This window comes from Electrophorus electricus, chromosome 7, assembly GCF_013358815.1.
Source record: "Electrophorus electricus isolate fEleEle1 chromosome 7, fEleEle1.pri, whole genome shotgun sequence".
Lineage (NCBI taxonomy): Eukaryota > Metazoa > Chordata > Actinopteri > Gymnotiformes > Gymnotidae > Electrophorus > Electrophorus electricus.
Window position 1 is genome coordinate 27,839,357 of NC_049541.1, and position 13,001 is coordinate 27,852,357.

The following is a 13,001-nucleotide window of genomic DNA, read 5'->3' on the forward strand; positions in this document are numbered from 1 at the left end:
TTTATCATTCATTTATGGAATTAGATTCTCAACAGACACCTCGTTATAGTTGCGGTGAAGACGTGGGCAAGCAGAATAGCAGTACAAGGCCTCGGTACCGTTTACGGTTAATGACCCATCAGACGTCACAACTCATTAGATGTAATGCGGTTATCTATAGCGCCGTCATTTATCTATTTGAAAATTCGCTTGAACTCTCCAAAAATATTGCAGTTGTGGGAGTTCTTAATAGAGGACAGAGTACAATGTATTAATATACTTTTATTTATTTATTTATAAATATAATCGGAACACATCCAAAAACTTTTAATTAAGTAAATGAAGAAAATAGTTTCACATTTACATTTTATACAGAAAACAGATGTTGACATTATCCAGTGGTAAGGCCACGACTCTGCCCGTTACACCTGGTGGAGACTATTCGCTCTTATGTGAGGAGACGAAAATTGTTTAACAGTGAAACGTTCTGAAACAATGGGTCATGGATCTCCGTCGTACATGCGTTAGTATTTTCTAACTCATTTCATGAACTGTGTTATGGGAAAAGATCGCAGTACAAGGCCCAGAAATGTGACCTGCTAAAAAGCATGAGGGCTTATGATGTCATCGCCCGCAAGGAGCTGAAATCTTTGTGTCAAAACATGTAAACTAGCCTACTAACCTTATTTTGCGTAATTTAAGCGCATCTGTCTATGCGTATCTATGCGCATATTTAACAGTTTTAGATGCTCTAACAGAATACATTTACACTGACACCTTTTACAAATAAATCTGTTCATCAGGGCGTAATTGTTTTGGTCAGAGATGTGTTGCATGAGCAGAAAAGGTTGAATATTAGTGTCATTTATAGTAATTCTGTCCACGGTTAAAGTAAAAAAAGATTTCTTAAGTTTATCACATCTAAAACCTTAGTTCAGCTCGATGAAGATCGCACTGAGATATGAATACGGTGTGATAAAGTGAAAAAACATTTTTAATTGTCTTTCCGATTTTATAGCCTACTTAACTATGTTGTTGATGTTTTTCCAAATACAGCAGTAGTGTTACAAAATGGAAGCGTAACATAATAATAATGGATTAATAACAATAATAATATTTATTCAATTTTCAATCTCACATGAATGATAAGAGCAAGATCATCGCGTCTTTGTAAGAGAAATGAGTTTATTAAGAAAAATTAGAAACCTAAAAACGATTTAAAAGTGCTAGTTTAACATGTTCCCAATGAAAAATATTAACATAATCCAGCAATAATAATAATAACAATATTAATAATATTATTATTATTAACAACAACAACAACAACAACAACAAGAATTGGTTTGGAGCCACGTTAATCCCTTGCGGAAACACGAGCCAGAGCGTCTCTTTCCCTCTCTGTGAGGTCTGCCTTATATTTCTGTCTTTCTCTGTTCATAATAAAGATCTTATTAACCACACAGCTAACGAAACCGTGAATGTTATGTCGGAGGAAAGTTTGAACAACTAAATGTTCCTTCAATTTACCAGATATGAAGGTTTTGATTCCATTATAATATACATCAAATAAGATGTATCGGGCAAATTTACGTTCTAGATGACACTTCGTCTAATTAGTCAAATAGAAGTCAGGAAAAATCACATATTTTACATTACCAGAGTTCAGATTATGTTTTGTATTGGAAAGAACTTTGTCGACAATTTTAACAGAACCGTTTTAAAGTACAGGAAATCGCGAATGGAAGAGATCTGTTTAGTTGGTGCAGTTTTCCTTTATAGTGTAACAGAGAAAAGAAGAGGACTCCGAGTCGCGTGCGTTTACAATCCGTGATTCCAGTTCGGTTTCACGTGTAATTATACACTCCTGCTTTCACGCGGTATTTGAAAAGACTTACTGACCAAAATTCACTGTTCCTTGTTTAACGACAAATGTAAGAAAACATCTTTATTACCTCGTAAGGTCTCAGATTAGTGGGTTACTGTAGTCCACTTGTGGTCGCGCACTAGTTACATATCGATCCTTGTATGCAACGCAGAGTGTTTGCCCTCGTGCTCCCAGTAAGGGTAGTGCATCACGGACAGTTCAGCGGGCTGGCGCGAGCATGCAAACTGAAGGCCTGTCCCGTTTCCAGCTGAAAGCGGAGGAGACGCAGCCGTGACGGGACTGAGCTGCTGTGGATGTTGGTGCACATGAGGGTGCGCGTGGTGGTGGCTCATGCCATTGTAAGAATTAACTATACCTGGTAGAGTCATGGTTTGCACGCGAGAGTATGAACTGTATGAAGAGTGTGCAGTTAAGCCCTTCACGTTAACCGAGCTCACGTTACCGCTCGCCATTTGGCAAGATGTGTACGGCATTGGCGTGGGAGGCTGCGCTAAAGGCCACGAGTTGTTGATGTATCCAGGCTGCAGATACTTGGGCGGAGATAGGTAACTGTAACCGTCACTCCCGAAGAGAGATTTACCGGGCTGAAAATGGGCTGGCGGGGGCCGAAACGGCCTCTTCATGCGTCTTCGCCGTCGGTAGTTGCCCTTCTCGAACATGTCTTCGCAGGCCGGATCCAAGGTCCAGTAGTTGCCTTTCCTTTCGCCGCCGCCCTCGCGCGGAACTTTGATGAAGCACTCATTGAGCGACAGGTTATGGCGGATGCTATTTTGCCAGCCTTTCTTATTCTTCTCGTAAAAAGGGAATTTGCTAATGATGTACTGGTAAATTCCCGACAGCGTCAGTCTCTTCTCCGAACTGTCGCGTATCGCCATTGCAATTAACGCCACGTAGGAGTACGGAGGCTTTTGAGTGGGCTCCGGTTTTTCAGGTGCTTTCTCAGACAGGATTTCGTCCTTGGTTTGTTCTTTTTCTGTGTTTGCGCTGGGGTCCACAAGACCCATGGCGTCCTCTGGGCCCAGGTAGGTGGCCATGATTACACAAACAAACCAAAAACAAAAATCCGTGCAAGGCAACACCAAAGTTTGCCAGTACACTGTAAATCCAGCGGGTTTGCCACTTCGGATCTGAATGAAGATTCCTTTCGTCGTTCAGTTTACGGAGTGTCACTGCAAAAATGTTTTGCAGACCCGCGTGCTCCAGTGCCTCTGTTTCTTCTAACCAGTTAACCCAAGAAGGAGGGCAAATTGCTTTTGGTTTTCCTACAAACCCGCCCCCACGCGCTCGCACTTTCTCCCTTCCTCGTTTACACACACACACACACACACACACACACACACACACACACACACACACACACACACACACACGCATGTACAAAAAATGCGCCAACAGCCAGCACACTCGTGTGTCACTAAACGAGTTACATCTCGTGTTTGGAGACTTACATGTACACACACACCATTCATCGGGGCGCGAAAAAGATCCTTAACGCCTCGCTAATACATAATGTGGCACGAGACAGGCGGCGGGAGGGATTACTGACTAAGCAAAACGCTGTGCTCTGTAAGAAAGGTTAAAGGTTAAACCTACAGTATTAATGTATTGTACAGCTTTATGTTCATTTGTAAAGTTGGTTTTGAAAAGAATCCCTCCAGCGTTTCTAGAAGTCCTATTAATAAACATAATAACGAAATCTAATAACAAAATAGCAACAATATATTATTATTATTATTATTATTATTATTATTATTATTATTATTATTATTATTATTACTAGTAGTAGTAGTAATAGTATTACTTTAAATATAACTTATTGTAAAGTTGTTTCTTGATTTTTTACAAAGGCGCCATATATTTATTCATGTATTTAAATTTAAATTAGGGCATAATTTTTTTTTCACTTATTTATATTCAAAACACATATAGCCATGTGATATCAAACAAAAAGAAAGAACAGATATAATTTGTAAATGTAGACCATCTTTTGTCGCATGCAGTGTGTTACCTGAACAAGTCTCAGGGTGCTGATGTTCCTCACGTGAGGAGCGACCCAAGGCTCACCTCAGGAGCGCTGAAATTCCAACTGGACCGAAGAAGGCAAACTGTACGTGTGTGCCTACGTGTCCGCGAGTTGTGGCTGAGTTAGCGGCTGTGACTGAAAGCTTTGTTGGATCAACAAACGCAAATACTAGCTCCAAACATCTTATGGGAGAACAGTAAAATACATCAGTTTGCAAAATGTCACTCGACTAGTTTCAGCGTGAGAGTTAAGCAGCATGTGCAAATCAAGCAAATGTCAGCTTCCAGACCCTCCTCGCTGAAAGCGGAGGAGGATAGAATCAAGCTATAGGAGATGGATCCAACAGACAAGCTTGTCACGCAGATAAACGGCGTGCAAACACTGTAGTGAAAAAACTGGTTAAAAAAGAAGCACAAATCCGACGTCCTGTGCAGACACTCGCCTGTCGGCAGGTGGAATACTGAGAGATTCCTTAATCCGTAGAGGGGTTGTAGGTCTGGCAGTGACCTCTGTCGCGGCCATGAAACTACTGCAGTAATTAAAATCGGTGGAATTTTCAGAAACTAGGCGCGAGCGCTTATCGTGCTGTTTTGGCACGTGTCGAAGGTTCTCATCATGTGCAGGACGAAAGGGGGATTGTTTTCAACTAATCGCTGCATTGGTTTTCGATTGTCAGTAACCTTCTCTCGCTCATCTTCTGTAGGTACCCTCGAACCGCTGCCATCATAGCTCACACGTTACCCTATACGGCAGACACAGAAGCTCTGTAAGGAGGCTTTGCGCTTTCCAATGTTTCTTCTCTATCCGGATGTTCAAAGCGTGATCCAGAAGAAGACTAAACTGAGCAGCTTTAGAGGAGCTTTGAAGACGCATTATGATGGGTATATATGGCCTGGATATACAAAATATAGTCTATAAAATTGTTATAAATGTAGCACAAAACGCAAAACTTGCCCTTAAGAAAAGTATGCATTTAATGCATTTAATGTAGGAAAGGAAATATATACAATTTGTAAAAACGGCAGCACGCGTCTGTTAAAGCAAAACTTTATTGAAATATTGTTATAAGATTGTCATTTTGTATTTTGTCTCAGTTGCCATCTCAATTGCACTTTCGAAATTTCAGCTAAATGTAAATGTAATAAGCTTCAGTGTACAGATATATTAGGATTCTTGTAATTCAAGGTGCTTGTTCTTATCCGGTTTTCTAGCATCGTAGTGTTAAGATCATCATAGATGACAGCGTGCTCAATTAATACACGCGCGACATTGAAATATGCGCTTAGTGTTCGAAGCATTTGGGGAAGCGCGCCTAGATCAGTGGACTTAACGCTTGGTTATTTAAGGGTCATTAGGAAGCACTGCGTCTCGCATATTTGTGTTTTTGATTTCTTTCTTTTTAGAGGACTTTAAGCTCCTGTACTGTCTCCTACAATATGACAAATCAGTAGAAAACACAGGCGCGTGTAATGTGCGCATTAAGGCCGCGCGCTCTGGAATTAAGCTTCACTTTTATGCTCTAACGCTCAACAAAAACATAACCAGGAATGAACAATAACTGATACCCATGGAGTTGATTTCAGTATATGTACACCATAAAAACGCAAAACACAGGAATCATAAAGCCTGTTACAAAGTGGATAGTTTAAAAAATAAAAGCGGAGTCGGGTATTTGACGGGCGTGCAGCGGTTCTCAGCTGTAATGAATTTTGAAAGACAGAAATTCCTGTCCTCGCGCACTTCCTGCCCTCGAATTGAGCCGTGAGGATGTTTATGATTGGGCTCGCGGGAGGAATGTGAGTACTGGTTGAGCCGGGTCAGGAACGAGCACACGCACACGGAAAGAATATTCACTTCAACGGATTAAAGATGCATAGCTACAAAGACAATAAGTAAGTGTTTCAATGGCAAATAGCACTGATAGCAATTAATTTCGGCCCCTTTTCTAAATTACAAACTTCCGTGTGTGTCTTTTAAACAAAGTTAAATTACTTAGAAACAGGCCTGGAGCCGAGGTAATTATCTTTACTCCGTTAATTAAAATGTTCATCATATATTTTGGTTTTGAGGCTCTTGATTTTAGTCCAGACCTTGGTTTGCTAAATGCACCACAGTGCAAAGTACTTTTTAATACTTTCAATGAACACAATCAAAAAATGTGGAAGAATTTGTTCAATTTCTGTTCAGATTAATTCACGTCATTTCCATTTGCTGTCTATACAACCTTAAGAAAATATGTTTAGTGACTCTGTAATGTGATCCATAAAATACACAATCATTAATAATCAGTTTCTTATGAATTGCACTTATGGTCCTTTACTTAGGCTGTCAAACATTATCAACCATTTAAAAGAAGCTTTGTACATACTTCACAGAACTCATGTGTGGGGGGATGGAGAGAGGTAGAAGATGTAGAGAGAATGAAGGCTCTGAAGACAGGATTAAGAGAGAGGGATATCCTCTCATCTCTGTTGTGACCAGCTGGACACAGGTCGTCTTCCACACACAAACACACAGAAAGACATACAGACAGAGAGAGAGAGAGAGAGAATTCAGTAAAAGCCATGATTAGTGAATTCTATATCATTAGAAATCAGTTAAGTTTTTGTTTTTGGATGGTTATTTCTGCTTATATGGGCCCAGAACTATCTTGCACATAGGAAAAGTGGTGTGTAAAGTAGTGTGTAAAGTAGTGTGTAAAGTAGTGTGTAAAGTAGAATGAAGCTCAAATGTCAGTGACATTAGTGGCCTGTAACATAGATTAAATGATTTAGCAAAGAAACAACACAATCTATATGAAGTATTATTGTCAAACAGATGCATACAGTCTGTGAAATAATCATTTGAGTGGATTCTTTGTGAGTTAGTACATCAGTAAAATGACTTGTTTTACTGAATGAACTCTGTTTTACTGAATGAACTTGTTTTACTGAATGAACTCTGCTTCAGGTCTCATGGAAGACAAGCATGGAGACTATTTTCTGTCCTGGCTCCAAGATGGTGGAATGAACTCCCGCTTGCTGTCCAGACAGCAGAGTCCCTTGCAGTCTTCAAACGTAGACTGAAGACCCGTCTATTTGTAGAATATTTAAAGGACAACTGACACTCCTCCCATATTGACTGACTAAATTAGTACTTATTGTAGGGCATTGTTTATGTTGTTTAACAAACTCTAGCACTTATTGTTTATAGCACTTATCATTGTTTAAGATAGACCTTATGTATTGTGCACTTCTAGGTATCAGCATTCATCCCTGTATTCTACCGTATTCTAGTTCATTGGTATGTTTGATTCTAACCTACTGTACTGTACTAGGATGTATTCTATGAGTAAATGACAAAGCACTTTTGTAAGTCGCTTTGGATAAGAGCGTCTGATAAATGCTGTAAATGTAAATGTAATGTAAATGTACTGACTCATCACCACACATGTGTCTGTATGGTGAATGCATGTGTTTAAGCAGAGGTGTGTGGGTGTGGTCTTCACCTGACCCTCACATGCCCTGCGGTTGCTAAGTGATGAGCGATCATTCTTGGCACACTACATGTTCCCCATTACAAAAGCCCCAGCCACATGTGGGTGGCAATGAATTGTGGGAGATCTTATCACATCACGTTGCTGTGGCAACAAGAAAGTGAATGGAGCCATAACAGTAGAGACACGTCACACAGCTGCCGTTCTTTCCACGTTTCCCCGCTCTCTCCATCTCTCTCATCCCTCTTTCAGTGATCTTTCATTTGTTTTTTCTTCCTTCATAATTGATGGTCACTCGCTCTGTGCTTTTGTACTGTTGCTCTGTGAGTTTCAGGCCTTAAACCTTCATCACTAAAATGCAGGAAAAGAAAATGCACAAGTACAAAGCCCTGAAATAACACACTCCTGAAATAATACACTCCTGAAATAATACACTCCTGATATAACACACTCCTGAAATAATACACTCCTGAAATAATACACTCCTGATATAACACACTCCTGAAATAATACTCTCCTTCTATAACACACTCCTGAAATAATAAACTCCTGAAATAATACACTCCTGATATAATACACTCCTGAAATAATACACTCCTTCTATAACACACTCCTGAAATAACACACTCCTGAAATAATACACTCCTTCTATAACACACTCCTGAAATAATACATTCCTGAAATAATACATTCCTGAAATAATACACTCCTTCTATAACACACTCCTGAAATAACACACTCCTGAAATAATACACTCATGAAATAATACACTTCTTCTATAACACACTCCTGAAATAACACACTCCTGAAATAAAACACTCTTGAAATAATACACTCCTGATATAACACACTCCTGAAATAATACACTCCTGAAATAATACACTCCTTCTATAACACACTCCTGAAATAATACTCTCCTTCTATAACACACTCCTGAAATAATACACTCCTGATATAACACACTCCTGAAATAATACACTCCTGATATAACACACTCCTGAAATAACACACTCCTGAAATAAGACACTCCTTCTATAACACACTCCTGAAATAACACACTCCTGAAATAATACAATCCTTCTATAACACACTCCTGAAATAACACACTCCTTCTATAACACACTCCTGAAATAACACACTCCTGAAATAATACACTCCTTCTATAACACACTCCTGAAATAACACATTCCTGAAATAACACACTCCTGAAATAATACACTCCTTCTATAACACACTCCTGAAATAATACACTCCTGAAATAATACACTCCTTCTATAACACACTCCTGAAATAACACACTCCTGAAATAATACACTCCTGAAATAACACACTCCTGAAATAACACATTCCTGAAATAACACAGTCCTGATATAATACACTCCTTCTATAACACACTCCTGAAATAATACACTCCTGAAATAATACACTCCTTCTATAACACACTCCTGAAATAACACACTCCTGAAATAATACACTCCTTCTATAACACACTCCTGAAATAACACATTCCTGAAATAACACAGTCCTGATATAATACACTCCTGAAATAATACACTCCTGAAATAACACACTCCCTCTATAATACATTACATAATACACTCCTGATATAATACACTCCCTCTATCATACACTCCTGATATAATGCATTCTACCTACTACCCTTTCATTAGAACATCAGTGTGTTAGAGAAAGACGTGTGAGTGTATACTGCTCCGTGATTCCTGACTAGAGAAAATAAAGTGAATATGGGAGGAAAGGTGGGTAGGTGGGGAGAAAAGCCATGAGATTGCTGTCATATTGTCACAAGCAAAGGGGCGAATGGGGTTGTCTTCTGTTTATTTGGTTATTTTAAATCCTCTACAGGTGAGGAGATGGAGCTTCTTCCATCATGCGTGGAGTCAGCAAGCATATTTTTAGGGACTATTCACACAGTGTCATGGGACAGGGCCTTTTTGACCTCTGTTTGACCTCTGTTTTAACCTCGGTTGCTATTTCCTTCCATCTCTCAGGGTTCAGAGCCCTGTATTTCCATGACCCCCCGCTCATGTGACCCAGCCTCTGGGGTGTATTCAATAATAGTCATATCCAATGATGCAGCTTTAATCTGAGATATATTGTTATATATGTAAATGTCTTAGTTGCTTATAGAATCAATCCCAAATTCTACAGGATCATTCCATAGCTATGCAGATGACACACAGATTCACTTCACCACTTCCCCAAACAACCAAGCATCCCTCCACTCTCTCTGTAAGTGCTTTGAGCACAACACTAACTAGATGGGCTGATTAAGGATAACACCAAGGTTATTATTTAAGGGAAGAGCATTAGGACGCTGGGACCTACGAGCCTCAGATCTAAGAACAGGCGCCTAACCTTAGCAAATTAATAGACTCCAGCCTCAGTTTTAGCAGTCACATCACATCAGTTACTAAATCAGCATTCTTTGAAATTGAAGAGATCAACATAATCCCAGATTTCCTGACTACATTAGACCTAGAAACGCATCCATGCTTTTTTCTTCAGCAGAGATGATTACTGTAAAGGCCTTCAAACAGGACTCCAACAAATACAATCACAGTTGATGAAAATGCAGTGGCCAGTTGCCACTAACAGCCAGCGATGAGAAAACATCATACCCATTTTTAAATCCTGTCACTGGCTACCAGATTATTACACAGTTGACTTTAAGGTGTTATCACTAGCCTGTCAATCATTAATGGTGTAAGACCTGCATATTTATCTGATGTGCTGCAGAGTTATGAGCAGAACTCTCACATCATTAGGAAGTCTTCAGTTTATCCCAACTGAGGTACAGACTAAGCAGGGAGAGGTGAGGTTTAGCTCTTCTGCTGTTTTTGAATGGAACCACTGGGCAGAGGCTGTCAGACAAGTACTGACACTACATGCTTTTGAAGCTTCAGGAACGTCCTTATTCCAACAGCGTTCATGTGAGCCTCAGATCCTGTCCACAGCACGACCAGGCACTTTTATTCTATTCATTCTTAATTCTTTCTGTCTTTATTTTCATCTTTTATCTCTTACATTTCATTTGAACTCTTCTTGCACTTTATTTTTTAACATATCTTCTATTTACTGGTTGATTAAGATCTCTATTTGAAATTTGGTCTGTTTATATAAAATGTTTTTAATCTTTTCATTATAAATCAACCGTTTTATTTATCTACATAAATGATAAATAAGGCACTTTGAAGAGTGCTATATGAAAAAACTTGCCTTGCCAGTCAAACATTATTAAAAGTATTCCTTATGAAATCATTTGTATATCAGTCTCGTATGCACTCATGTATGTATTTGTGTGTGTGTGTGTGTGTGTATGTGTGTTTCCTTGTGCTCCTGCATGTTTACATGTTTAATTAGACCCAGATGAGGACCTCTAACTATAGAAGCTTGGAGGATTAGATTAGCAGTTAACCCCTTATTCCCCTTCTTTGAAACACAGAGGTGATAATCCAGTTTAATCAGCTCTACAGCTAACACAAATAGCAATGCTTAACTAATTAACTATTAAATGTTTTCCTCTTGAAACTTTCCCATTCAGATACTGTAAAGATTTAATTATATATATATATATATATATATATATATATATATATATATATATATATATATATATATATATATATATATATATATATCAATGTCCAATGTTTAATGCTCATTAAAGTGAACTTACACCAACGTTACAAAGATGTTGTGGTGCACCACTCTAACCAGATGGATCAGTGTACTGGTGCCATTCATTGCTGCCAGCAGGTTATTTGAATATCCAGACTAATCATATTTGGATATTTTGTCTTCATTATTATGGAGCTGGATGTTCTGCCCTGTGAGGTTTTATAATTTGACAGTTATGTCATACGATATTGTACATAAATGTAGTTTAAACCATTTATGATTTCAGCTTTCATTCATTATAATACAGAAACATTAACAATGATCTACCAATGTTATATTAATGCTAACATCCCAAAATAACAAATATCAATGTTGGGATTTTGCCTTTGTTGTTATTTCGGAGGAAAGCCCCATAGTGCACTGCACTCCACAGATGAAAACAGAACTTCAGGATGGATGTAAACAGATTTTAAATTTGCATGTGGTTCATGGGTGTGGACATATTGTATTCTGGGCTATTTTTATCGTCTATATTGATAGTTCTTAGCAGCAAAATCCTGGGAGCTGCTCTCCCTGCCTTGGCCTCCTCTGAATACTTCACATACTTCCACATAACCACAGGATCTTTTTACTCACCAAAGATATCTGCATTTGTTTGATGAGGCAAAATAAAGCATGGCATGATAATGAAAAAACAACAACTAAAAAGCAAAAGGTGAGTTGACCATCTTGCTATGTGGGATTATAAAGTAACCTAACATGGGATTATAAAATAACCTAATATGTGTTTATAAGGTAACCTAATATGGGATTATAAAGTAACCTAATATGGGATTATAAAGTAACCTAATATGGGTCTATAAGGTAACCTAATATGGGATTATAAAATAACCTAATATGGGATTATAAAGTAACCTAATATGGGATTATAAAGTAACCTAATATGGCTTTATAAAGTAACCTAATATGGTTTTATAAGGTAACCTAATATGGGATTATAAAGTAACCTAATATGGGATTATAAAGTAACCTAATATGGCTTTATAAAGTAACCTAATATGGTTTTATAAGGTATTATAAGGTAACCTAATATGGGATTATAAAGTTTCAAGTTTCAAGTTTCAAGTTTGGTTTATTCGTCACATACATAGTCATACACAATATAACTTGCAGTGAAATGGTGGAGAGTGCTCTGTCCAAATTGAGGAAAAGAAAACAGGGGTGCATAGAGAAATATAGATATTCTCTATATGTGAAATATATATATGCAAGATAAATATATATATTTTATGTATGTACAAAATATATTAACAATGTATGTACAATATATGTATATTATGATTATATACACAATGTACAATGTATATGGTTGTGTATATATGTACACAATCTACAGAATGTACAGATCCATTTCATATAATAACATATCTACAGTTGTTGTGTTACAAGGTAATTGAATATAAATATATATACAGATATACAGTTATGTTACATGGTGGTGGTGGTCCCCACAGTTTATCAGTAACCTAATATGGGATTATAAGGTAACATAATATGGGTTTATAAGGTAAACTAATATGGGATTATAAATTAAACTAATATGGGATTATAAAGTAACCTAATATGGGATTATAAAGTAACCTAATATGTGTTTATAAGGTAACCTAATATAGCTGTCAAATTTAGTCCCTCCCAGCTTTTGTGTTCCGTGTTTTCTCTGTTTTGTGTATTTTAGTTCCATGCCATAGTTTCTTTTTCTCCTCCCCTCATTTGATTTTCCACACCTGTCCCTCGTTTAGTTCAGGTATTTAAACCCTGCCATGAGGCCTGTGTCCTTTGGCTGTTCATTGCATTTATGCGTTCATTGTGGTTGTTAGGCTTCACTGCATTTATGCATTTGATGAATGTTTTTGAAAGCCCATATATACATGTATTTAAGTTTGTTCTCCGTGCCTTTGTGTTTCCTATCCTGCTTCCCCTGTTTGCCTTCGTGTGTTTGG

The 13,001-nt window shown here is 38.0% G+C and overlaps 1 protein-coding gene and 1 long non-coding RNA gene across 2 annotated transcripts; one reads left to right on the forward strand and one right to left on the reverse strand.

The window, feature by feature from the left end:
• Positions 1-1,191: 1,191 nt before the first annotated feature.
• On the reverse strand, positions 1,192-3,058 carry foxl2a (forkhead box L2a). Its single transcript, XM_027022283.2, has one exon. It carries the CDS (start codon positions 2,896-2,898, stop codon positions 1,987-1,989), a length of 912 nt encoding a protein of 303 aa, XP_026878084.1. The 5' UTR covers positions 2,899-3,058; the 3' UTR covers positions 1,192-1,986.
• A 2,643-nt stretch (positions 3,059-5,701) lies between these two features.
• On the forward strand, positions 5,702-6,875 carry LOC113585003. Its single transcript, XR_003411455.1, has 3 exons — positions 5,702-5,779; positions 6,263-6,378; positions 6,837-6,875. It is a non-coding gene; the product is annotated as an uncharacterized LOC113585003 (long non-coding RNA).
• The last annotated feature ends 6,126 nt before the right edge of the window (positions 6,876-13,001 follow it).

Bases quoted from the DNA above. Each gene is read 5' to 3' on its own strand.
- foxl2a (XM_027022283.2), bottom strand. From the start codon at position 2,898: ATGGCCACCTACCTGGGCCCAGAGGACGCCATGGGTCTTGTGGACCCC.